Source organism: Lepisma saccharinum, chromosome 17 (genome assembly GCF_977018435.1).
Source record: "Lepisma saccharinum chromosome 17, izLepSacc3.1, whole genome shotgun sequence".
Taxonomy (NCBI): domain Eukaryota; kingdom Metazoa; phylum Arthropoda; class Insecta; order Zygentoma; family Lepismatidae; genus Lepisma; species Lepisma saccharinum.
This window is the reverse complement of record NC_139245.1, coordinates 55,777,481-55,803,608: the sequence shown is the minus strand read 5'-3', so window position 1 is coordinate 55,803,608 and position 26,128 is coordinate 55,777,481. Positions and strand designations below refer to the sequence as shown.

Genomic DNA, 26,128 nt, shown 5'->3' with positions numbered 1-26,128 from the left:
AGAACTTCAACAAAGAAACATTTCAGTACGAGGGTCACTATTTATATTTTGAGCCTAACAATGAAAAAACAGGAATTTGGCATTGAAAACTGCTTTATTGTTTTTCGAAGTATTCTCCTTTATGGTCAATACACTTTTGCATTCCTTCGAACCATTTGTCAAAGCAGTTTTTCCAATCTTCTTGAGACACCTCCATAATATGGTTTTTGAATGCATCAACGGCGTCTTCCGCGGACGAAAATCGTTGTCCACGCAATTTATTCTTGACATTCGGGAACAAGAAGAAGTCATTGGGTGCCAAATCAGGACTGTATGGTGGATGACCCATCAATTCGATTTTTTGACTGTTCATAAAGTCGGTTGTTAGACGAGATGCTTGACAGTTGGCATTGTCTTGATGAAGAATGATCCGACGGCATTTGTTTGTTTTCCGTATTTGACCGAAGACCTCTGGCAAACAAATTGTTGTGTACCATTTAGAGTTGACCGTTCTACGTTCCTCTAAATGCACATTTGCCACATGACCAGTTTTCCCGAAAAAACAGGCGACCATTAGTTTCGATGTGCTTCAAGTACGAACAACTTTTGTTGAATTGGGTTCATCTTGAAACACCCATACAGTCGACTGCTGTTTACGTTCCGGCTCATATGCATATATCCATGATTCGTCACCTGTTACAATCTTATATAAGTCTTTTGAAGCACCACGATTGTATTTATTGAGCATTTGTTTTCACCAATTGACGCGAGCGTCTTTTTGAGTTTTTGTCAAATTGTGTGGGATCCAACGAGAACATACCTTTCTCACAGCTAAATGATCATGTAATATTTTATATATGCTGGTGGAACTAATGCCTATGGTTGCCTCAATCTCACACTATGTCACATGACGATCTTGCAGTATTAGGTTTTGCACAGCATCAATGTTTTCTTGAACAACAACTGATTTTGGACGACCTTCGCGAATCTCGTTGGTGAGCGAATGGCGGCCATGATTAAATTCGTTATACCAACGTTTCACAGTGCCAAAGGATGGGGCTTCATCGCCAAATGTGGAAGTAAATTGATCGATGCACTCTTGTCTTGATGATCCACGTCGAAAATCGTAAAAAATCATCGCACGAAAATGTTCACGAGTTAATTCCATTTTATTGTTGTCGCACAATCTCCAAGGCAACATAAACAACACAAATGAAGCTATTGACAAAACATTTGAAGTACGTTATGGTCAATAATGCCAGACGATTCCGTGCAAACGTCAAATCGCGCCTAACTTCAATCAGTGTTGCCAAGGCTCAAAATATAAATAGTGGCCCTCGTATAACAATGAAATGTAGTTAATTAACAATCCTTTTTGGTTCCTTTACTTTCTTACTATACTGCCTGTCGATCCTCACGTTGGAAATGTAACAGTCATGTCAACAGAAAGCTGACAAAAGCGTAAGTATATTTAGCGGTAAAGAATACCATGGCTCTCTATTCATTTCGGCATTTTCGTATCTTTGTGTTACTAAGTTGCCTGCCAGGAATCAGATTCTTTAATTGTCATGGACTTTTTAAGAATAAATAGTTATATGCATGTAAGTTTTCAGAGATGGTTTTAAAGAAAATACAACTTCTAATGAATGAAATAAAGAGGTAGAGTGTCTCAGGGGAAAAAAAAAAGTTTCGATCACTATAGACCCTATTCCACTGCTTATACGTGCTTATGAGTACAGTTCCACTCTATAAGCCATTCTTTTCGAAAAGAAAACCATTACTTCATTCTTTCAAAATCTAATACGATTTTCAAAAATTGGAAAAATATTGGGGATGATGATCCCCCCTCATCAATTATTGAGGGGGACATGTCCCCCGTGTCCCCACCTACCGACAGCCGTGACAAACAGTATCAGAACCACTGCACCATATGCATAAAAAGTTCGAAGTTTTGAGCCCTACATGGAAGCTTCATTGTCATTCACATTGCCAACACAAAGAACCCAATTCTTACCCTGTAAACAGCTAGTAGCACTCCCATCTCTGTGACACTCAGATTTATGGTCGCAGAGTACAGGTGATGACAGAGTATGTCCATAGTATGTCTGTTTGTTTTGCACCCTCACCAAAGCAAATAACAGTCCCCTGCATTTCTGTGTTGCATATCTCCAAGGGTGCAGCCATCTTACTGTGGATTGCATTTCCTCTCAGATTGTAGGTGCAATGGCATCCCAAAGGAGGGTTGGTGGAGGTATATAGAACCCTCCCCCTTTGGCCCAGTATTCCCAAAAAAAGGAACATCAATGACAGGAAAATATGGCAAGATGAGGACTGACTACAAAAGAAAAGTATACTATATTTTTATTGCCATATTAAGGTTACTTTTTGACTGCCTCATATTATTATTAATCAACACAAATATTGGCTCTGAAAATCAGATGATAATAGAGATAGGAGAAAATGAAGACAGGTGGGTAAATTGAATAAGTGATTGAGTATATTCTTATTAATGATTTATAATAGTATATTTGAAACACCACTTAATTTATTATGTACATATACATATATATATATAATATACTTCATTTTGTAATTTACTTCTGTGAACATAATATTTCCACATGGTGAGTGCAAACATATAATTATGAATGTGTTGCATTTAGAAACAATGTAAAAAAAATGTTTCAAGAATAAAGATTGTGACAGGTACTTTCTTTTGACTGCATTTTGCACTGCTTTATGGTATGAAATTGTGAAAAAAATATTTTATTTTTCATTCCAGATTTCCTCTGTTGCTTGTCTAGCTTGCCTGTGTTCATCAGGACCGGCAAAAGTGGGGCTGTTCATGCTTCCATTAATAGGTCGTCTTCGCCTTATGATGTTTGTAACCGTGTTCAGCCTGCTTGTGACGTGTTTATTTCTTTTCCTGGACATATCACACATAGTTTATTTATTTCCATTTAATTGGGGACGATTGGTAAGTTGATTATTTGCTAAATATGATGCAGGTATTTGTTTGGTGGTTATTCAGAGTATATATTTCTTTTCATTAATGTTTCACAAGTATGCACACAGTCATTTAACCTAATTGAAGAAATATTACCATTTTTTCAGGGCGGCAAAATTTGAAGAGAAGAAAAAAGAAATCCTATTGAAAACTTGAAAGTTATAATATTATATTATATTATATGTATAACTTGGAAGTTAAAATGTATATGCCAACCCACCATTTTGAAGGAACATATCAATAGTCTCACTTTAAAACCACTGAGTACCACAAGGTGGGAAAGCAGATTCGATGCCTTAACTTCATTCAGATATCAAGTTGGAGAGGTCTACGATGCGCTCCTTCGAATAATTGGCGACAATAAAACTGTCCAAATAGTGGCACATGAGGCTCAGTGTATTGCAAACCAGTACATTCCTTTGCTAGTTATCTGGTATAACTTTTTACTCCACATAATGTAAGGAGCAAATGTATTCAAAACATTAATCTACTAGGTACAATGTGTTAGATGCTGTTAGATGATTTCTTGCAAACATATGAGCGCTTTGAAAAAAGGAGTGATGAAAAATTTCAAAGTTTCTTAGATGCCACTTGGCAGCCTGGCAGGGCCTCCCTCCCTCCACTCGTGGAGGCATCGGGGTGGGGGCGGCGACCTGTGAATCCCCTTTGATGAGAAAAAATTGGCATCGAATTTAGATATAGATGATCCAAAGATAGGCAACACTGTACAGGGCCTTAATCGAAAGAAGCAGTAGTTTCAGTATGATGAAACTGTTGAAGATCCACAAAAAACGGTACAAAGTTGATTTTTATTACCAGGTCCTAGACAATTATTTTAGCTCTAAGAGAAAGATTTGAGCAGCTTAAACATCATAGTGAATTTTTCAATTTATTTTATGATATTAGTAAGCATAAAGACATGCCATCTGATCTTTTGTCTGAAAAGTAGAAAACTTGCCGGAATGTTAACACATGAACTCTACTGAATTAAAAGATGAACTAAAAGTGCTTTCGGCTATATTAAAACAATTACACCAAATGAGACCTTAAGCTGATAAAGGGTCATGATTTTGCATTTACTGTGTGTGTAGAACTTCAAAACTATTAACTTTGTCGGTAACCGTGGCAAGTGGCGAACAAAGTTTTTCTTTTTTTGGAAATGAAGGTTAATAAAAATACTATCTTTAGTCAATAATGTCAGAAACACACTTGTTTCCATTTTATGCAAGATAGCATTATACGAAAAAGAATATTACATGCAAAGGTAAAGGTAAAGTTCCTTGTGCATATAGCACCATGTCATGAAGGCACATTTAGGGGATTCTCGATCTTGGCCATTTAGGAGGTGATATGATCAGCACCACTCTCCAGCCGCCTATACCTCTCAGGTTTGCCCCCAGGCACCCATTAATTTGAGGCTGGGTGAATCCCAGAGCCGCTTTATGCAGGAACAACGCAGGAAAGAATTCAGACCTTAGATCACCCACATTTTAAAAATCCAATCATATATCACAGACCTGCAATGGTAGACATATGAAGTCAACCTTTCATTTCTTTCCTAATACTTGTTACATTTAAGAGAGAGAGAGAGAGAGAGAGAGAGAGAGAGAGAGAGAGAGAGAGAGAGAGAGAGAGAGAGAGTGAGAGTGAGTGAGTGAGTGAGTGAGTGAGTGAGTGTGAGTGAGTGTGAGTGTGTGTGTTTTCATAAAATATAATACTATAAAATTAGTGTCGCATTTTTTAAAGTTTAACTGTGGTCAAGTGAGATAGCCTACCCTTTTGTGCTTTATAGTATTGAAATAGCGTAACAAGTCTCATTATTTATTTTATAGTTTGATGTTTTACTTAGGAATAGATTGATTTTAATTTCCCATTGCTGCATAATGACGGGGGGTTGAAAGGGAGTGGCATCTTCCGCCACCGCCCAGTGCGGCAAAATGACTACCGCCGGCCTTGGGTATTACAGGCCTATATGCAACAACTTCTTGCATGACTGTATTATCATCAGAAACAATGGCTTTGTGTTTACTCTCCATGTCCAGTTAAATTGTTAATGGTGCAGTTTGAGAACTTACATCAACTTGTGAACTTGCAACTCATTAGAAATGTCATCCACGCTTGATGTATACTTGGCATTTGTAGAAGTAATAAAACAAGCAACTGGCATGTCACTAATATCCATGATTTGAATTTAATCTGACTAATCTCATCTTCTCTTCTTCATTTTTGATGCAGCTAACAAGCAAAGTATTTAGGTTCGAACAAACGAATCCCCACGAAAATCTTGTGATGAGTCGTGTATGGACCCCTGATTTTACTGATGACGTTTGTTTGCAAAACTCTGCAGTCGCCGACTAGAGCCCTCTGTCGAAGCCATGCTGAATCCGCATCTTGCCTGCTGTCATACCAGTCGTGCTTTATGTAAGGTTGTTTAGTAAAATGTCAAATGGATTAGGGATTGGTAATGAATTCAGCGAATATATTGTTATTGGTCTAGACGACAAATTATTCACATGATTTCTGGTTTCTTTAAACACTCAAAAATATTTATTATTGGACCAATTAGAAATGAATAGTGTTGTATCCTTAGAATGTACTTATGATGATGTTGATGATAATGACAAGCACATAGCAAGCAGTACTGACATGGTAAGTCTGAAGAGATGATGGAAGCAGTGAAAGTGAATATCAACCTTCTCCTGTGAACAATTGATTGATTGATTGATTTGCTTCCTTTTACTTTCCTTTTTGTGCCACTTTGGCTAATTTGTGAAGATGGGGATTAGTGATGATGTGATGAAACTGATGAATGGACACTCACAAACATCCATGCCCAGGCCGGGATTCAAACCCGGGACCCCTGGCATCATAGCGCAATGTGCTAACCACTCTGCCATGGGAACCGGCTCCTGTGAACAAGTCTAAAGTCACAAATGTCATCATGTTGTTTGATTGCATGATACACTGTCTGATGACTGGAATCCTATAGCCAGTCGTGTTGCAGACATGAAGAGTAAAATCAAAGCTGTTGTATCTGCCAATAGTACAGTCACACAAGAAGTCATTGCACATAAGCTAGGAATACCCACATGGGCATGTAATACCATCATCAACCAGCATTTGTACTTGACAAAATATAACAAAAGTAAAATACATAAATCGTTTGGCACATCATCACATTTCAGGTTATTGAATAAAGAACAGAAAACTGTGCGAGATAGATGGTTATGCTTCCCATTGGAAAGTATGTAGCTCTCCCAAAATGTTTCTTTGCCTCTAAGTATGGTTTAAGGCTATCCTCCTTTAGTCCCTCACTAATCGTAACAACTTCAAAGACAAACTGAAAAATTTATTTTTAAATGAACAATATCTGTGTTCCAGCACTCATGAATAGTAGCTCTTACTTCTGAACTAACTTCCTAAAAAACAACTATTCTTATTTTGACTCTTTACTTTTTCCCTTATATGTCGCCAATCCTTGACTATGTTTTGTCCATTCTCGTGTATTAAAAAAATATTTACACATTTTTATATCATCTTAATTTGTATTAGTCTTACTTAAATGACACAAAGTACAATCATGTCTATTCATTTGTGTATTTCTCTATCTTTCTGTTCTTTTGTGTGTAAGTGAGCCTTTGTTCCCACTTTTGTATTTGTTCTTTTTGTGTTTTTTTGTTGTTTTTTTTGCTTGTTATATGTATTTAGTATGTATAGATCGACCACAAGGAAAAGAACCTTTGGTCAAAAGCTTTTGCGCATCTTCCGTACCATTCTCGGGGCTTCGGTGCAGTGTTGCCAAGTCAGACTTGAAAAATCGGGAGATTGTTCCTTGGGAAACCAGAAAATCATTAAAAAAAACTAATGATCTAATAGTAACAGATGAATGACATGCTGGGAGGAGGGGCATGGGCATGCACACTGTGGGCAAGGGGGGCAATTGCTCCCTAACCTTGAACGTCTGCAATTTCTTTCCAGGGAGGGGCAAGCAAGGTATTTCTCCAGGGAGGTAAACGAGGCATATTATCCCATAATAGTGTTTCCCCCTCAAAAAACACCACTGGAGTTTGAAATTCCTGCATCCTCATTATAATAATTGATGTAAATTATTGAGATTGAAGTCAACTTATATGACTGAAATAATGCAAACTTCTTGGTTAACATTAATTTTCCGGGAGGGAGGGGAGCTGCTATCCTTCCATCCCCTTTTGGATGTCTATGGCTGTATATAAATAAATACGGAGAAACTAGTACTCACTTTATCTGCGAAATTTTCGTTTTCTTCTTTGTTCTATTAATTTCAGAAAAAAACAGTTTCAATGATATAGTGAGTTTAGTTTCTCCGTATATATCTACTACCACGTCTCTCTTCTCCTAATTATGAGCCCCTATATAATTTTATAGAAAATTAAGTATTTTCAAGCCGATGAAAGTTCCAAGCAACTATGGGGGCTTGCATTATTTCCATTGAACAGAGGTTCTTTCTACCTAGTAAGGCATGAACGTGTCATTGTGTTTGTGCTATTTCATATGCCATTTCATCAGTTCCTTTGGGCCTCCCTGATGGCGCAGTGGTAGCGTCGTGACTTGTAATCAAGGGGTCCGTGGTTTAATACACAGTGGAGGCACATACTGGTTCGGATCCCACTTTAAACTGTAGGTCCAGTCCCAATTAGCCTTACTGTGCATAAAGTTAAAACACCAAATCCAATAATAATAATAATAATAATAATAATTATTATTATTATTATTATTATTATGTCCTAGCACAATTGAGTGTTTGGCATAATTTTACAGTTCAAATAGCACTTTTCATGGCTGAGTGGAACTCCACATGCTCCACTCTACCTCTCCCCTCCATGCCCAAGTAAGATGAGCAGAAAATGCATTTTTGAGCAGGCTCTTGGTGGTTCCATACTTACTTACTTACTTACTTACTCCTTGGCTGCTACAACCCCTAAGGACCTCGGCCTCTCTTACAATGATAGCCCATTCTCTTCTATCTTCTTCTCTTCTTCTCCATTGTCTTACTTCCATCCTCCTAAGGTCCTCCTCAACATCCTCCAACCATCTTTTCCTTGTCCTTCCTCTTAATCTTCTCCCTCCTGGTGTCCCTTTATAGACCTTTTTAACCGCTCTGTCTTCAGGCATTCTTTCCACATGTTCCAGCCACCTCAGTCTCAGATTTCTTATATCGGAAACTATATCTGTTTTTTATAGAGTGCTCTAATTTCATCGTTTCTCCTTATTCGCCACTGTCCATTCTCATTTACTGGCCCATATATTTTCCTCAGTATCCTTCTTTCCCATCTTCGCAAAAGTTCTTCATCTGCTTGCGCCAAAGTCCATGTCTGCTCCATATGTCACCACTGGCTTTACAACTACCTGATATACTTTGATTTTAAAATTTCTACTCAGTCTGCGAGATTTGAAAACTCTTAACAGTGAGAAATAACTTCGATTACCAGCTGCAATTCTTGCTTTTATTTCCTCCTTAATATCATTATCCATGGTAACTAATGTTCCAAGGTATTTGAAAGTTTTGCATTTTTCATAAGTGCCTCCATTAAGTTGCATATGTTGTACTTCCCTGAATTCCGTATTTCGTGCTGAGAACATGTATTTAGTCTTGGTTTGGTTTATTTGGAGTCCTATCTCACTAGCTGTATTCTCCAATCTTTCCAGTCCTTCCTTCAGTTCTTGCAATCTTCATGTCATCATATCAATGTCATCAGCATATGCTAGATTTTGGCTCACTCTGTTGAAGAGAGTCTCTTCTGGATTACTCCCTTGACTCACTCTTCTCCTGATCTTTTCTAAAGCTATATTGAACAATATCGTAGATACCACATCTCCTTGTCTCAAGCCTTGGTTCACTGCAAATTCCCTTGTGAGCTCTCCTTCAATCTTCACCTTGTGTAAATTCTGCTTAACCTTATTAGCTTGCTTGCGATCCCTAGCTCCTTCATTGCCTCATACAATTTCCCTCGCATGATACTGTCATATGCCTGCATAAAGTCTATAAATAACTGATGAATATTAATGTTATATTCATAACATTTCTCCGTTATCTGCCTAACCATGAAGATTTGATCCATAGTGGATCTGTTTGGTATAAAACACACTGATAATCCCCTATTATTCCTTCAGTGAGCGGTAACAATCTTGCCGCTAGGATCTTTGCAAGGACTTTGTATATTACGCTGAGTAGAGCTATATCTCTATAGTTCTCACAACAGGTTTTATCATTCTTTTTATGTATAAAACAGATTATTGCCATACTCCATTGATCGGGCATCTGTCATGTTCCCCTATATCTGATAACAATTTGTGTATATACTTCATTAGTTGGTTTCCTCTGTTGTTAACCATTTCAGCAGTGATATTATCAATCCCTGGGGCTTTGTTATTCTTAAGAGACTTAATAGCTGTTCTAACTTCTTCTAGTGTTGGAGATGTTCCGCTTTCGTCATCATAGTCCTCTTCTGGGTACTCCTCTCCATCACTCAAATCTAGATCTTGTGACCCATCTTCCACATTAAGTAGCTGACAGAAGTATTCTGCCCATCTCTCTAAGATCTCATTTTTTCTCCCTATTAGGTTTCCTACTTGGTCTTTACAGAAAGCTGTCTTTGGTTGGAAGCCTTTCCTTATATCCTTCACCCTCATGTACATTTTCCTTACTTGCTGATTACTATTATATTCTTCAAGTTCCTTAGTCCACTCTTTCTCAAAGTACTGTTTCTTTTTCCTGCACACACTGTCTGCTTCCTTTCTATTTAGTCTATATTGTTCTGTGTTATACCTAGTTTTCCTATTAAGCATTCTCTTCCGTGCCTCATTTCTTTCATTTATTGCTGTTCTACACTCCTTATTCAAACCATTCACCTCTTCAGATCTTCATCTTCTCTTCCAGTACTTCCTGTGCTGTTTCATGCAGTATCTCCTTAATTATACTCCATTTCCCTTTAATACTTTCGCTTTCCCACCATTGACTTCTTTGCTTTTTAACTTCTCATCATCTTACCTTGAGGTCACCTTCCCTTTTATTCTATCCCTATTTGTGGCTTTTTGCTGTCTGTATTTAATGCGGACTAAATAATGGTCTGAATCACTGTCTGCTCCTCGACAGCTATTTACTTGTAGTATATCAGCACATGGTCAATTTGATTTTGTGTTACACCATCGGGTGAGCACCATGTCATTTTCCGCACATTCTTCCTTTGATGCCAGGTGCTTCTAATTACCGTTCTCCCATTATTATTTTAATGTCATGTTTTGGTATAGGATCGATTACCTGATCCAACAGCTGGTAGAATCCATCCTTTTCATCTTCTTCTGCCTCTTCCGTTGGGGCATATACAGATACTAAGGTGATGTTGAAGAACCTGGCTTTCATACTCAACGTACATAGCCTCTCATTTATTGGTGTGAAGTTCTTTACTACAGTTTTATATTTATTGTTTAGTAGGAATCCTGTGCCTCCTCTTGTACTTCCACTGCTTTCACTATACATTAATGTATAGTCCCCAGTAGATAACATTCCATTTTCTTGCCACTTGATCTCTTGCAATGCCACTTCTGTTATTCTGTATTTCTCCATTTCCTCCTTTAGGTTTTGCAGTGCACCTGGTTTACTTAATGTTCTAACATTCCATGTGGCCATGTAGATATCATGCTTCGGTTTACGTAGTCCTTTTCCATGCCTGTGTCTTTCCATAGAATCCATCCGGCTATCATTGTTTCTGAGTTCCATAACAATGTTTGTTTTATGGGATAGGGTCGTTAGACCCATGCTCAACCTCCAACCTGGAGGACCAGGTAATTTGCTATCGAGGTGTTCTTCCTCTAGCCTTTGGAGAGTCAACTCCATTTACTGCAAGGCACCAGAGTCTGGTTTTGGTCCGCCCCGGGAATTTTATTTCCCCGGTACCTACCATATCTGGTGAACATTCCCTTATCCGCCACCTAGGGAGGCATCTGTTAGGAGACCAGCAACTCCACGTGGGTGGTGGTTCCATAGCAACAGTTTGTTAAGGGAATCTGCCAAGAAATCAATAGGCCTGGCAACACTGACTCCTCCCTGCCCTCACCCACACCTACGAGTGTGATGTGGTTCTGCGCAAGTCTTTTTTCCCCTGTGGTCTCACTATAGTATATGTATCCATTGGGATTAAGTGGCAGAACAGCCATAGGCTGATCCTCACCGTTCAATAAAGAATAATTGAATTGAATTGACTACTGATCTTGTCTCAATTTGTTTTCTGCATATAAAGTAGGTAAGAGTGAAATTTTCACTGAATGTTCCAAACCCATCTTAATAAATAAGGAACTAAGTATGTATTTATGCTGGGTGTCTTAAAGGTTGTGTGTCCTGAATTTTAACCAAGCATAAACTCTGTGATAGATTAATGTCACAATGAAATGGAAAAGTGTGGAGGAAACTGCAAATTTGTTGCAGTGTTAGTGTTATCATCCAGGCTTATGTAAGTGCACACAATGTTTTTTTTATGTTTCTTTCCCTTTGTGATCTAGTGATTACCCTAATCAAGACATTTACAACTAACAAACAAAATTCTTTTGTTGTACTTGTATTTTTCTTATTTAGTGCCACTTTTCTACCACTTTTGGCTAGCCACAATGATGAGACTGAATGTTTATTAACATAAAATTGACGATTTGACATTCATAAGTAATGCTCATGCCAAGGTCAGGACTCAAGCCTGGCACCAGCAATCAGAAAATCGTGAGCCAAGTATTCAAAGGAAGCCAGCAAGGTGGAACAAATTATCCAAGTTGTGGAAATTGTGGGGATACCAGAGGTTGACTTCATAGTTCAATATATCTACTCTATGTGATCAGAATTATCCGGACACCCACCTGAAAATAAAGTTCAAGTTTGGGCACCCTTCATCGGGAACACTGGCAGTCAATACAGTGTTGGCCCACCCTTAGCCTTCATGACAGCGTTCACTCTCACAGGCATACTTTCAGTCAGGTGCCGGAAGGTTTCGTGAGTAATGGCAACCCATTCCTCCCAGAGCGCCAAAATGAGAAGAGGCATTGATGTGGATCGGAGTGGTCTAGTTCGATGTCGGCATTCCAAAACATCCCAGAGATGTTCTATGGGATACAAATCAGGACTCTGCGCAGGCCAGTCCATTAGTGGGACGTTGTTGTCGTCAAACCACTCCCCCACAAGCCCTGCAGTATGGACGGGTGCTCGGTCGTGTTGGAAAACACAATGGTCATCCCCGAATTAGTCTTCGACGGTAGGCAGCATGAAAGCTGTTAAAATGTCAACGTAAGCTTGTGCCGTGACATTGCCATGTAAAGCAACAAGGGGGCCAAGACCCCTCCAGTAGAAACATGACCACACTGTAACCCCGCCACCTCCGAATTTCACTGTCGGCACTATACAGGCTGGTAGATGTCGTTCACCAGGCATTCGCCACACCCACACCCTACCATCGGATCGCCACACTGTGTACTGTGATTCATCACTCCACACAACGGTTTTCCATTGTTCTATGGTCCAGTTTCGACGCTCCTTGCACCACACGAGGCGGCATTTGGCATTTGTCTGTGTGATGTTTGACTTATGGGCAGCTGCTCGGCCATGGAAACCAAGTTGCCGCACCTTGCACCAAACAGTAATGGTGCTTGGAGTAGATCCTGATGCAGTTCGGAATTCCTGTGTGACGGTGGCGATGGATGATTGACGATAATACTGTACGACACTCTTCAACACTCGATGGTCTCTGGAGGTCAACGTGGGAGGTTGGCCTGCACGCTTTTGGGTTGTACACATCCCTTCCCTATAACATCGGAAACAGTGGAGAGAGGGATGTTTAGGAGGGTGGAAATCTCACACACAGACTTCCTACACAAGTGGCACCCAACCAATTGACCACGTCGAAAGTCTGTGAGTTCCTCAGACCATCCCATACTGCTGTCTCACACTGTCTGCAGACTGCTGGGTTAGCTGACTATGTGTTCCACACGGCAGATGGGAGTACTGTGTCGCCCTCTATGAAAAACACACGTTTCGCAGTGTGTCCGGATACTTTTGATCACATAGAGTATATCTGTGTGTAAAATGCAACAATTTGGTTCACAGTGCATTCTTGTATTTGTATTTTTGTTATTTAGCATTGTTTTTCTGTCAGTTTTGGCTAATCATGACTAGGGAAAGGATTTTAAGGTGCAAAATTATGGTCAGGAAAGGGAAAAAAGTTTCTGAAAGTGTTTTTAAAGAGGTGCAAGAAAAGGTGCTGATAAAATGCCTTTATTCAATGCTCTCACTTTCTGCACCTTCTATATACACTCTTTACATAAAGTTTGGAATATTTTTATATTTAGGCACAACAACTTTGGAATATTATTATCTTTGGCAATAGGCGATAGGCACGGTGGCATATGTCGGTGAAAAGACGAGAACGTCCACCAGACAGATAGCGTGTGTTCTTGTATTCCAAGACTGTCTATCACCTATTGTCTAATATAACAATATTCTAAACTTTTTGTGAGGAGTATATAATGTGTGCGGACTGCAGAGAGAACGGTGGTTCTGCCGAATAGGTTTTGTTGAAGTTTGTGTTTTCTCTCGTGGGTTTTGCTACATTATCTGTTAGGGCTGCAATGATTATATTATACAATTTTATAGCTCTCGTTCTGCTTTACGAAATGAGACTATAGGATTTTATGTAGCTGCTCAAGAAGAGTGAAAATAATTAATTTTTCTGTACATGAGGGGCCCCCGATGGCACAGTGGTAGCGTCATTGCCTTGTAATCAAGGGTTCCCGGGTTTGATACCTGCTGGAGGCACATAGTGGTTCGGATCCCACTTTAAACTGTATGTCCAGTCCCGATTAGCCTTATTATGCATAAAGTGGACTTAAAACACCAAATCAATCAATCAATCAATGAACAAAACATGAAAGAAAAGGATGGAAAAATATGCTGGAGCATCAAAGAGGGGGTAAAAAGGGGGAAAATGCGCTAATCTCTCAAAAGGTGCAAAAAGTTGCAACAAAGTTTGTTCATTTTACTTGATTCAATGTCCTAAAATATATATCTCAAACGAAGGGTATGAAAACAGCTATATTTTGGAAAGGTGCTGCACCTTAAAATCCGTTCCCTAATCATGACAAAGAGGAGAGACAGTCACAAACAACATTTATAGTCAGACTGAAATTCAAACCTTGGAATTTCAGTGGTGAGATAACCACTTAACATGCTCAGCCACTGAACTGGCTACAATTCATTCTTAAAGTACTTTATTTGGGCACTTTAGACTATTATTAACTTATTTATTTATTTGGTTAAAATAGTAGATGAACCATTTAGGAATAAATATGTGTGTGTGTAGGTGTATAATACAAGGGATAGTCAGAAAGAAAAGTTTCCCTAGTCTGCCATCTGCAGAGAGTTTTATTCTGTAGAAAGAACATGATATGAGCAGATCATCATTACACTATTTTTGCACACAGTCCCCAGCAAGATTTAGGTAATTGTCATACTGCCTCACAAGTTTCAAGAAATCTTGTTCATAAAATTGTGTGTCCTGTTTACGGTTAAAGTTGTCCTCTCTGGTGCCTGTGCGTGGCTGCTGGGTCTTGCATCACCCATCACACTTTCCAGGCCATTTCAAAATTGCTGACACCATCACCGCACCATTTGCTTTGACATTATGTGAGACTCATCTACTTTCACCAGCCTGTTATGAATTTCCATACTGGAAGTCCCGCGTGCCCATTCATAGCAAACAACAGCTTGCACTTCATCCTTTGTCCATGATTGCAACACACCTTTGTTCTCCATGCTGGCTGGGCACACACTTCTCAACTAATCCTGTCTTCAACACAGCAGTTTGCTTGGCATCCTCCACGCTTTCTGGAAATAAACATGTGGGAAACTTATTTTCTGACTATCCCTCATATGTATTAATAAAGGAGATTGTATTAATGTTGACTTATTATCAACCAGTTTTAGTGACTTAAATTGAGCATTAATACACATTTTTTATGTTGTTTCAGAATGCCTTGTTCTATGTGAGTGTGAGTGTCATGTATTTACTTAGCTCATCACTCATCATCCATTTGATCCATGTGTACCATGTTTCATACTCATGGGTTCCCAGCCGGACCAAGGAGCAACTACTAGTTACTGGGGTAGGTGCATAACAAGATATTATAATGTGAAAAAACTATTATGTACACGTGCAGATTTTTTTTATCATGGCTTTTAACATTGCTTTAATCTTTAGCAGACGTTGGGATAGTTTAGTCCCAGCTGCTGTAACACCTTTAGGACAGCTGAAATCACCTGTTCCAGCACAACATGGCACCATTTAACATGTCATTTCTTGAAAACCCAAAGAAGATATTTCAGTTTTATCTTTTTTGTTGTTTATTTAGACAGTGTTTTTTAATAGTCCTGCAGGATTCTAAAAAGCTATAACTTTAAAGTAATAATGATTCTTACAATGAAATATTGTTTCTTTACACAGAGGAAAATTTAAAAATGTGTTCTACTCACACTGCTGAATGACGTGTGTGCAGGTGATTATGCGATCACGTGATTCCAAGATGGCATCCATGCAGGAAAGAACTCAGTGCATGTTATGGCTTTCCGAGTTAAAAATCTCATGTTTTGGTGTGGAGAAGGATCCAAACAACATTTGGAAAAACACCTCCAGCAGAGACAAGTATTCAGAGAAGGTACAAAAAGTTTAAGGCTGCGGGAAGCATAAAAGATTTGCCACATAGTGGGAGACCAAGAATGAGTGACGATGTGGTGGATGCAGTTCAGGAGAGCATGCAATGGAATCCAAGGAAATCTCTTAAACAAAGATCCTTGGAACTGGGAGTGGCGAAGTGTACATTACACAATTCCTTACACAAGAAAATGAAAGCCAAGCCGTACAAGTTGAGATTTGTGCACAATCTGATAGAAGAGGACTGTGACATGAGGAACGAATTTTATGAATTAATGTTAACCCGATTAAATGGTGATGGTGGCATCACCACCAAGGGTGATGCCCTTCAGTCTCTCAGCAGTTTCCATTTTCCATGGGTCCCGGGTTCTATACCCGGTGGAGGCACATAGTGGTTCAGATCCCACTTTAAACTATAGGCCCAGTCCCGATTAGCCTTACTGTGCACACACACACATACACACACACACACACACACACACTTTGACCTTGAAGCTCATGGGTTTCTTGATGGTGAATTTGGGGAGAGATGGATTGGCTGCAGAGGACCCTCAGCTTGGCCTGCAAGGTCACCAGACCTTAAGCCTTGTGATTACTGGCTGCAGGGACATGTCAAGACCCAGGTGTATGCACAGAAACCGACAGATCTTGACAACCTGAAGTTCAAGATACATGATGTGATTCACAACATTCCGGACAAGAACCATCAGAACTCAATTCTGTGATTCAAACTAAGATTGCAAGAGTGTTTGGATATCTGGCAATGAACTGAACCACATCAAACATTAATTTTAAAGTTTCCTCTGTGTAACAAATAATATTTTGTAATAAACCTTAAATGTTATAGGTTTTTACAATCCTCCAGGACTTTTAAAACATACTGTATAAGGTATGTGCTCAAAAGTGGGTTTTATTTTTGAATGGTTAATAATTTTAAAGTGGAGGTATTTCAAATGCCCTGAAATGTTTAGAAATTCATGGAATGAGAACTATTCCTCAGAAAGAGTTTAAAGCTGTTTTATTTTGGATGGAATCCCTAGAGCTTTGGCAGGAAGGAGAATGGTGACATTCCACCTTGATACAGGCACAATTTCAGGACGTCTCTGTGATTTCCACAACACTTCTGCCTTAAGTGAGATTGAAATCCAGGGATTGTGGCTTTCCCACTAAGTCACACTAACTGATGGACCACGATGAATGTGTAATAGATATTTTATTGTACAGGGTGGGTGGAAAGTCCCTTTACACAGGCAGAAAGTCCATTTACACAGGCTTTTAAATTGTGTGATTATGCTGAACTTACCTCCTGTGGGTCCAAAACGTCTGTGTGACTTCCTCCATGCTCATAGAACACATCCGATTGCTCATCCGTAACAGCATATCAAGGGTGACTTTCTCAAATTCTGCACGAACTGCATCTTGCAGCTGCTCATTGTTGGCATATTGGTTTTTCCACATATCTTCTTTCACAAACTCCCAAAGTGCATTATCATCTGTGCTGATATCAGGGCTTCTTGCAGGCCAAGGCAATGGAGCTGGAGATTGTGCTGACTCACGTCCGATTCAGCAGTTTGTAAATTTTGATCCAGGCACCTGCAGATGCTCAGAGTGTAATGTGCTGGTGCTCCATCCTGTTGGAACCAAACAGTGTCGGCGATACCTTTTGCCGTCAACTCTGGAAGCAACCTCTCCGTGATCATTGTCAGATAAGTTTGCTGATTAACAGAGCCTTCGAAAAAATAAGGACCAAACAGGTGTTCTGCTGTCATCCCTGCCTAAATCATAACATGAGGTCGATTGTGTTCGATTTCCTCAAAAGTAATGAAAGAAAGGAAAATGAAAAAGACATTCCGATTGCGAGAGCTGCGATAAATCGCACACTCATCAGAAAACATGACATGCTTCCTGTCTGTCCTCTGTGTTCGGAAATTGTTGCAGCAGTAACTGACATGCATGAACATGATTATTAATGGAGGCAGTACAAAAGCATTTTACTTTTAAGTCCTTTTTCATATGATGTTGTTCTTGTGATGCCTAACTCTGCAGAGCATTTGCATGTTGATTTCATTAGTGATCGTTGAATTGATGCCTCCCCAGCAGCACAAGGTGTGCCTCGAGGCTTGGTCTCCCACTCTGAATAGCATCAAGAACACTTCCCGTAGCAAACACCTTCTTCACCCATCCCAATAACATTGGTCGTGACGGTGATGGTTTGCCAAAACGAACCTCAAAGTCGTTCATTATATCCTGCAATGTTTTCCTTGTGATTCCACGTTCATGCACCCACACACAAGTGACCAAACGCTCTCCCACAGTGAAAGCACTTGTGTCCACCACCACTACTCACTCAGAATGTTTGCATGTTTTTTTTGCCACCAGGAGGCAGCACAGTAGTCAGTGGCACCAGGCGTAGCTCGGGGGAAGGTTGCACGAAGGGGAAGGGTGATTGTCTGATAAGATAAAATGATATACAACCGGATAAAGTAACTTTATATTATTTTATTAAAGTGTAAAGGGACTTTACACCCAAAATGTAAAAAGACTTTCCACCCACCCTGTAGTTTTATATAGATTAGGATATAAGAATCACTTGAAATATATGATGAGAGGCTATAGCATCAACACACATGGATTTTAATTCCCTTTTGTTTTTCCTGCTCACTGGGTGAATGTTCAGAGGAAAGAATTTGGAATGTTTACTTTGTCAACAGGCTTCTATAGAGAAAATTCAAACCACAAACAATGGAGCAAAAAATGATCCATCCTATTAATTTAATTCTTTCTTCTCTGGGGATATTTTTTACTAAGTTTTACACAGTTCATTTTAGAAATGATATTACCTTGTAATGTAGTTTTCTGTATTTTGCTTTCTCTGATACACCATTTTTAATTCTATATTTTACTACAACAGAACCATGATTGCCAATATTTAACATGGTCACATGTTCTTGGCCTTACAAAGCAAACAATGGATTTAACAATTGATGAACAGGTTATGAAAGAGAGGTAGACTGAGTGAGATCAAGCAGGCAAGAGTAGTTACCCGAAAGACCATAATTTCATTGTATATTATGTAAAACAAAACATTTCTTGTGTGAAGTAGAAGCAAAGTGCAATTTGATAACATTTTCACATTTTTTCTGTAGGTGTTAGGATACCTCTGTGCTATTGAAGCACTTTTATTGTCGATCATAACAAGGTGCAGTCAAGTACAATACAGCCCAGTAGAAGAGGATCCTAGTCAAATGACCTTGCAGGAACGTCAAGAGCCTTCCCCACATGAAGTTCCTGAACCAGTTGCAGCACCGGTATGGCCTGTAGATGACGTTCAGCCCTGTTCTTCCAAGCATTTGCAACCACCGTTTGATCCGTACACTGTTGCATGATAGTTCCAGAAGGCAGTTTGTTTTACTGGAATCCGGTTACCTATGCTTGCAGCTGGTGGGTAGGACCTTGGTTCGTTATATTATCCACTGCAGCATCGGTGAAATCCACAAGCTTAGACAGTGGTTGAGTGATATTTCCTTGTGTGAGTACTCTTTGCAGGAGCTTGAGCTTTTGTTCACATTTTTAAATGTGTAATAATGTTCCTGAATTTAAATAATAGAATGTTGTTACCAATTCAAAGTTAATTGTTTCTGAATTTGGCTTTTATAATAATTTTAATGAAAATGCAAATTAGACAGCTTACAAATGTAATTTGTTCAATGTTAATTTTCTGTTAGGTACTATAATTTGACTCTCATTGCAGTAAATTCGTATGGAAAAAAATTGTAAATATTTTGATTTGCTAAGATTTTATTCTGTCTCTCTCTCTCATTCTCTCTCTCTCTCTCTCTGTAGAGAGTAAATGTATTTATGAAGAGTAAATGAATTTGATTTGTATCATGGGGCATTACATGCAAACATATCTCCCTTATTATGGTACAACCTTTCAAAATACACTTCTCCAAAATATTGTGATTACTTACATTTTGTTACTGTCATGGCAGTTTTTATTGTTCAAAGGTGCTTTTGTGTCTAATGCAAAGAACACGGACTGAACTGCCCTCCCCCCAAAAAATAGTTATTTGCTTTTCTTTTCTATTTTTTTACCTTACAGCTTTTTTGCATTACATTATTATAGTCAAGTGAGACAAATAGTGTCTACTTTTCAACATGCATGTTATGCAATTGTATAAAGCAAAAATATATATGTATAGCAATAATTTTAAGAGAATCATGAAATATTCAAGTCCTTGTGTTACTTTTTCCATAATTTTTGGCCTGAGTAGATGTTGTTTTTACTGGATACAAAAAAGAGAATTACATATTTGAAAATAGAGACTGAAATTGTATTCAAGGTTGTGAGCATGGAGGTCTTTTTAATATTACATTATAAACATTTTTGTTGAAAAAGGAGTGTGAAATTTTTATATTTTCAATTCATTAATTGAATTATTTGAAACTTGCATGTATGACAAAAAATTATAATTCATAATATATGATCCTTTCTTGTAATTTTATGTAAATAGTTGTTTATATATTGAAGCTGTTTACATAGTGACTGTGTTTATAACCATATGGTAGGTTATAATTTTGCTGTAAATATTTGTAAGTGTCTTTTCATGTGCTTGATTTTTGATTCTTAACAACGAAGTTATTGAATATGTATTTGTCATGCCATGACCAACTTGTATTTCATATTTATTACAATTTTCAAAGTTGAAGAAGCTGAGCCTTAAAAATATCACACATGAATCAATCAAATAACAAATTCAGTAAACATAAAAAAACATTATAAAGCCCCTAATGCAAGGTTTGTATCATTTTGCAATGTTATGGTGTGTTACGAGTTTTGAAAAGTTTGAGAAGTGAATGTATAAGCAACACTGCCAAGCTCTCTGAGGAACTTTCAACAAAGCTTTAATTAATATAATAATAATTAATGGAATAATATAACATCAATATGAGATAGGAATAACTTAGTCCAATTCATCATTTTTCTATATATATATATAGATATAAATATGTATAAGCATATGTATGTCAATAAGTATGAAGTTGTAAATGAGATTTTACAAGGGAGCAAGACAATTGCTACAACTGTATGAATTACGCACAAGTTTACTACAATGAGAGTCTCTAACTATTTTGTTTCAAATGAGAGTGCCAATTCATAAAAGGAATCTTGCATGATAAAACAGCATAGAGAATGTTTTGTTCTCTGCCCTATTTGAATTAAAATTCATGTTCTTGAATGTAATTGTTAAGATTATAGTGAAGGAAAAAGTTAAGAAATGGAAGCTTTAAAATATATTATCAAAACTACAAAGTGGTCATGAAAAAGGTTTCTACAAATTAATATTTTTAATCAAGTCATTTAATGACTGCATGGAACTCTCATTTGAGGCAAGTAATGTTTTATTTTAATATTTAAGATTTTAAAAATGTGTAAACATAAATACATGTGCCAGTGTAATGCATCATGTACTTATATATACACACACACACTGATGTATACATATATATATATATACATATATATATCTTTCAATAAGCATCCTGCATAGATGACAATCTAGAGAAAGAATTTTTAAGGAAGTAGTTCAAAGCAAACTGCCTGTCAGTTCTGACGTCTTACAACTATATTCTGTGCAAAACTGGATATCATTCTTTTTAAGTGTGTGTGTATAAATTTTTGTGTGTGATCTCTGCATGCTGGGAGAACAGAATTAGACAATACCTTCCTGCATACTAAGACAAAATACATTTCTTCATTTGCATATATGTTCATTTCAGTGATTTTTAAGTACTAATTTAAAGTATTTAAAAATGTTTCAAGGAAGAAAGTTTTCAATATGATAATTAACATGAAATTTTAAACTAATGTAATGATACAGATGTCATAGCCAATCATCTATTAAGCATAAATTTAATTCATGATGTATGCGGTAAATGCAGTTTAAAATTACTTATGTGACATTTTGAAATTTCGTATTTCCGTGTTGCACAATTTAATGGTTATATCCTATTAATTTCGAAGACTCCATAGACTTAGTGAATGAAGACAGAGAGTCTTCGATATTAATAGGATATAACCATTAAATTGTGCAATGTGGAAATACAAAATTTCAAAATTTTACGAAAGTAATAAATTTAATTTTTAATTGTTTTGAAGATTTTTCTTAGGAAATCTGAAACTGAAGTAAAAATAATTTGTAAATTTTGTGAATAAAAATTACACTTCCATGCCTTTTTTTTAAAAAAATTAAACAGGATAATATTTTTATTTATGTATTCTCTTAAATCTCAAAATAATTTGTGAAGGCAATATGTCTTTAAAAGAGGAGAATAACATATAGAATTTTCAAAGTTTCAAGTGAATTCAATTACAATAATTATTTACATTTTTAATATATTTAATATTGAATGTAATTTATAAATTAAGTAGAACATAAATTTAATATTAAATTGAAAGTGTACCTGATAAAAAATTATATTTGAAGTCTCCAGTTATTTGAATATTACTGAGAAGGCAAAATCAATTAAGCTCTCTGAAGAAAGTATGTTTTTATTTGCAGTTTAATATATTGATGGCAGTTAGATTTATTTGTATAGTTGTTTAGTATTATTATTGTGTGTTACATTTATATTTTATATCTTGCAGCAATGCTTGATGTAAAAAGCAAAATGAAGTTATCAAAAACCTCTTGCATGTGTGTGTGTGTGTGTGTGTGTGTTTCGACATTTTTGTTAGAAAAAGTTATATTAACAAGATAAAAATGTTAACGAAGTTTTATTACTAGTATGAACATTACAAAAAAATGAGATAATTTACAGACAAATTTATTGAAGCAATATTAAATTATTTTCATGAACTACATGCAAATAGTGTGAATTTTTCAGTTCATAAGAAATTCTATATTAATTATCAAACAATGGATTGAGCATTTGATCATTGTCTAACAAAACCAAATTTTAAATACAATTCTTGTTATCAATAAAGTATATGAGGATGTATAAAAACCTTTTTAACTAACGTTCTAAGATATACGAGACATCATACTATAGTCAGGACTATATACTATATTCTGACTTCAAATTGGCCTTCAGCAAAAAAATTTGAACACTATCCACCACATAGTAATTTTATATTTTGTTTGTTTCATTCATTCCTATTGTCCAGTTTTGCACAAAAGTTTTGTAAGATGTGAGAAAATATAACACTTTGTGACTGATCAATGACATCAGTGCTCTCTTCCACAATCGTTTACATACTATCATGACTTGTAGGTTATTTTGATACTTTGATGTAGAGAAGTGATGCACAAATGTAAAATAGTTATTACATAATTATTATGTCATTGTTATATTAACATAAACCCTGTTTCATGCATTTTTATGACTTGTACATATTTCTGCCTCAGCCGAAACAAGATCCCTGCAGTCCAGTGAGGGATGGGTTGAAGTTATTTTGAAATGATGATTGTAATCTTACATTGTTCCGAGAGCAATCCCTGCCATTGTAAATAATGTTTTAAGGCGCCTGAAAGTTTGCAGTACTAGTGTGCTGGCATTGTGGTTGTTATGAATAGTCTGTTTTAAGAAGTGATGGGTGTGTGTGCGTGTGTGTGGATACATACATATGTGAAATTTATGCAATTGGTTCTCTCTCTGTTGATATTCTGCTTTTAAAGGATAGTGCAGAAAAATCTGGAAAGGAGTTAATTTACACTATTTCTGAACTGAAAATGAAACTATGGATTTTTACCTATATGTTCATTTTAATAAAGTATATACAATAGACTGATTTGAATAGCTAAATATCAAAAGCACAATCTGAAGAAGGAAAACTAAATTCACCTATACTAGATATAATTTGTTATCATTTAGGGAGTGCATAAAATTCTGTTCATTTTCTTTTTTTTTTTTCAATTTAATGTTCAGCATGATTTAAAAGTCATTATGATCTTTTCATTCATTTTTATTCAAATACTTTTTCTGTTTGATTTTGTTGTACCATGTTATTTGGTGAAATACTTGTGAATGTCGAAGTTCTTGTTTCTAGAAGCTGTATCTCAATATAGAAAGTTTTGTATCAAAACTTTCAAAGTTCATATTGCATACAGTTTTATATATTAAATAACTAGTCTATATTCTTATTTTTACAAAATCTTTTAACTTACTAATAATTTATTTCAAAAAGTATATAAAATAATATAATTTTGCAATTAATGTATAGTTTATTAACTTCTGTGGATAAGATTAATTATAAAGCAACCTTTATGATAGCTGTATAAAGTAAAATATTAAACCCCTATTACAACTTACATATAATTGTACTTTGTAAAATAACAACTTACACAAAATCAATTTCAAAGTCACATACATATTTAGAAACAGGTGAAGAATTTTGTTTGTAAGGCATCTAATGATGATTCCTTTATAACTGCTAATATATAAAATATGGTCTTCTTTGAAGTAATAATGAATGGCACTAATATGTACTATTTGAAGGACTGAGTCAGTACCACTTTAAATACCAGTTCCAAATATTCTTACTGATATCCACTGATACAGATGCTTCAACATGATAACAATTGTAAAATACTCAGAATTTTGCATATCAGAATGTTAAAATAGTTGTAATTTAATCACAAATCAATGTATTGTAATAATTTCCATAATTCCCAGAATAATTAGACACCACAAACATGTTTAATGGCATTTTTCAGACCCTGTGAGATAGGCAAATTGCAGAGTATCAGCCAGTATTAGTGGCAAAATTCTATTTGAGACATTAATACATAAGAATTTTTATTGCCTCAGTCGTAATTCACAATTTTGAAAACTGAGTCACAAAATAAATATTTGGATATAGCTACTTTGCTATGCACATTTCTCATTTCATTCCAGTGGTTTTTGTACAGTTGTTTACTACAAGTTTCAACCAACAGAATGAGCTGTAAACCTCAAAATCGAAAAAAAATGGGCATTTCTTGTTTTTTCCCCTCACCCTTAATTTATGTTACAAAATGTTATTTCTTCCTTTATTATAATAGTACATGAAATATTTAGGGTATAGTTTAATTCAGAAAGAAGCTGTGGTGGTCTAGTCTGTAAGGCATCTGACTGCCACGTGGGAGACTTGGGTTCAATTCCTGGGGTGGGTGATCTAAGGTGGGAATTTTCCCCACATTTTCCCTGCATAAAGTGGCTCTGTGGTTCACCCAGCCTCAATTAAATGGGTACCTGTGGGGTAAAGGCACCTGGAGTGTGGTGCTGGTCACATCATATCTAAACTGGCTGAGATGGATAGAATGTGTGGGGCCCTACCACCATATCCCCCTATTAAGCCTCACGGAATGTTACCTTATATTTAATTCAGAAACCAATGTTTCCTTCTTTCATGCTAAATAAATTATACCTTTATAGTGACCAAAATAACAACAAAATAGCAGAATTTGCACTAAGTTATGTACAGTCACGGACACTTCTGGGTTGTAGTAATTCCATTGACTTCCAATGATATCATTACAACCCAGAAGTGTCCGTGACTGTACAACAAGGGATTTTTTAATAACATTTTTAATCCATTTACACTATTTTTAATCATGTCTTAACCCTTAACATTTCTTTTCTCCCATCCCTGAGAAGGGTCAAGGCGGAGGATAAAACAAGGAATATGTTGGGATTTTTTGTCTTAGTTTAATATGTTGATGACAGGTGGCATGAAGTACTATCTTTTTTACTAGAAGACATATATGTTTTTCTGAAGAATTTCAATTTTGAAGGAAAACAATAAAATTTTCATTTTCCTACATTTTAGAATTTATTTTTGTAAAAGCTACAGTAAAAATCATGATTTGATATTACGAAAGAAATGAATGTTTGCCATAAGAGAAATTATAGTATTTGTTCTAAGAGACATTCATGAATGAAATGAAATAAATTCTCCCTCTTTTTATAATAGTATGCAATTAAATTTAAAATGTGTCAGGTCTTTACACCCTTTCCAGATGCTACACATGAGAACACTATAAATAACTTTTAATTTGCTATTAGAATTTTAATGAAAATCATAATTCTGTGGGCTGCAAAGAATGAAGATCCAGGGGTAAATTTGTAAATGCAGGCAGGCATCACATGTATTAAGGATGAAAGCAGAACTTATTAGCAAACGAGTTATCAGAATGAAGCATGGAATGAAAACAATTTTGTCTCAGATATATATATATACACACAAAATATATGCCCAACTATTTTGGTCACTGGAACTTAAGGTTCTAAATTATAATTTACATAATGCTATAGCCTAAATTATAATTTTAACATTAAGTATGCCTCCAACAAGTTTTTTGTACAACTGTACAATAATTAAATCAAGATGTTAAACATGATTATAAAATAGGGATGGACTGATATGAAATGTTTACAAATA

At 36.5% G+C, this 26,128-nt stretch overlaps 1 protein-coding gene across 1 annotated transcript in view; it reads left to right on the top strand.

Annotated features, from left to right (window-relative positions):
* The window catches only part of LOC146001750 (uncharacterized), a 97,867-nt gene extending 76,117 nt beyond the window's left edge, over positions 1 to 21,750 (top strand). Inside the window, exons 3-5 of the mRNA XM_083139460.1 lie at positions 2,762 to 2,956; positions 15,026 to 15,160; positions 18,852 to 21,750. Of these exons, the coding sequence (XP_082995586.1) occupies positions 2,762 to 2,956; positions 15,026 to 15,160; positions 18,852 to 19,091 (570 nt within the window). The 3' untranslated portion in view covers positions 19,092 to 21,750. The remainder of the gene's footprint in view (positions 1 to 2,761; positions 2,957 to 15,025; positions 15,161 to 18,851) is intronic.
* The last annotated feature ends 4,378 nt before the right edge of the window (positions 21,751 to 26,128 follow it).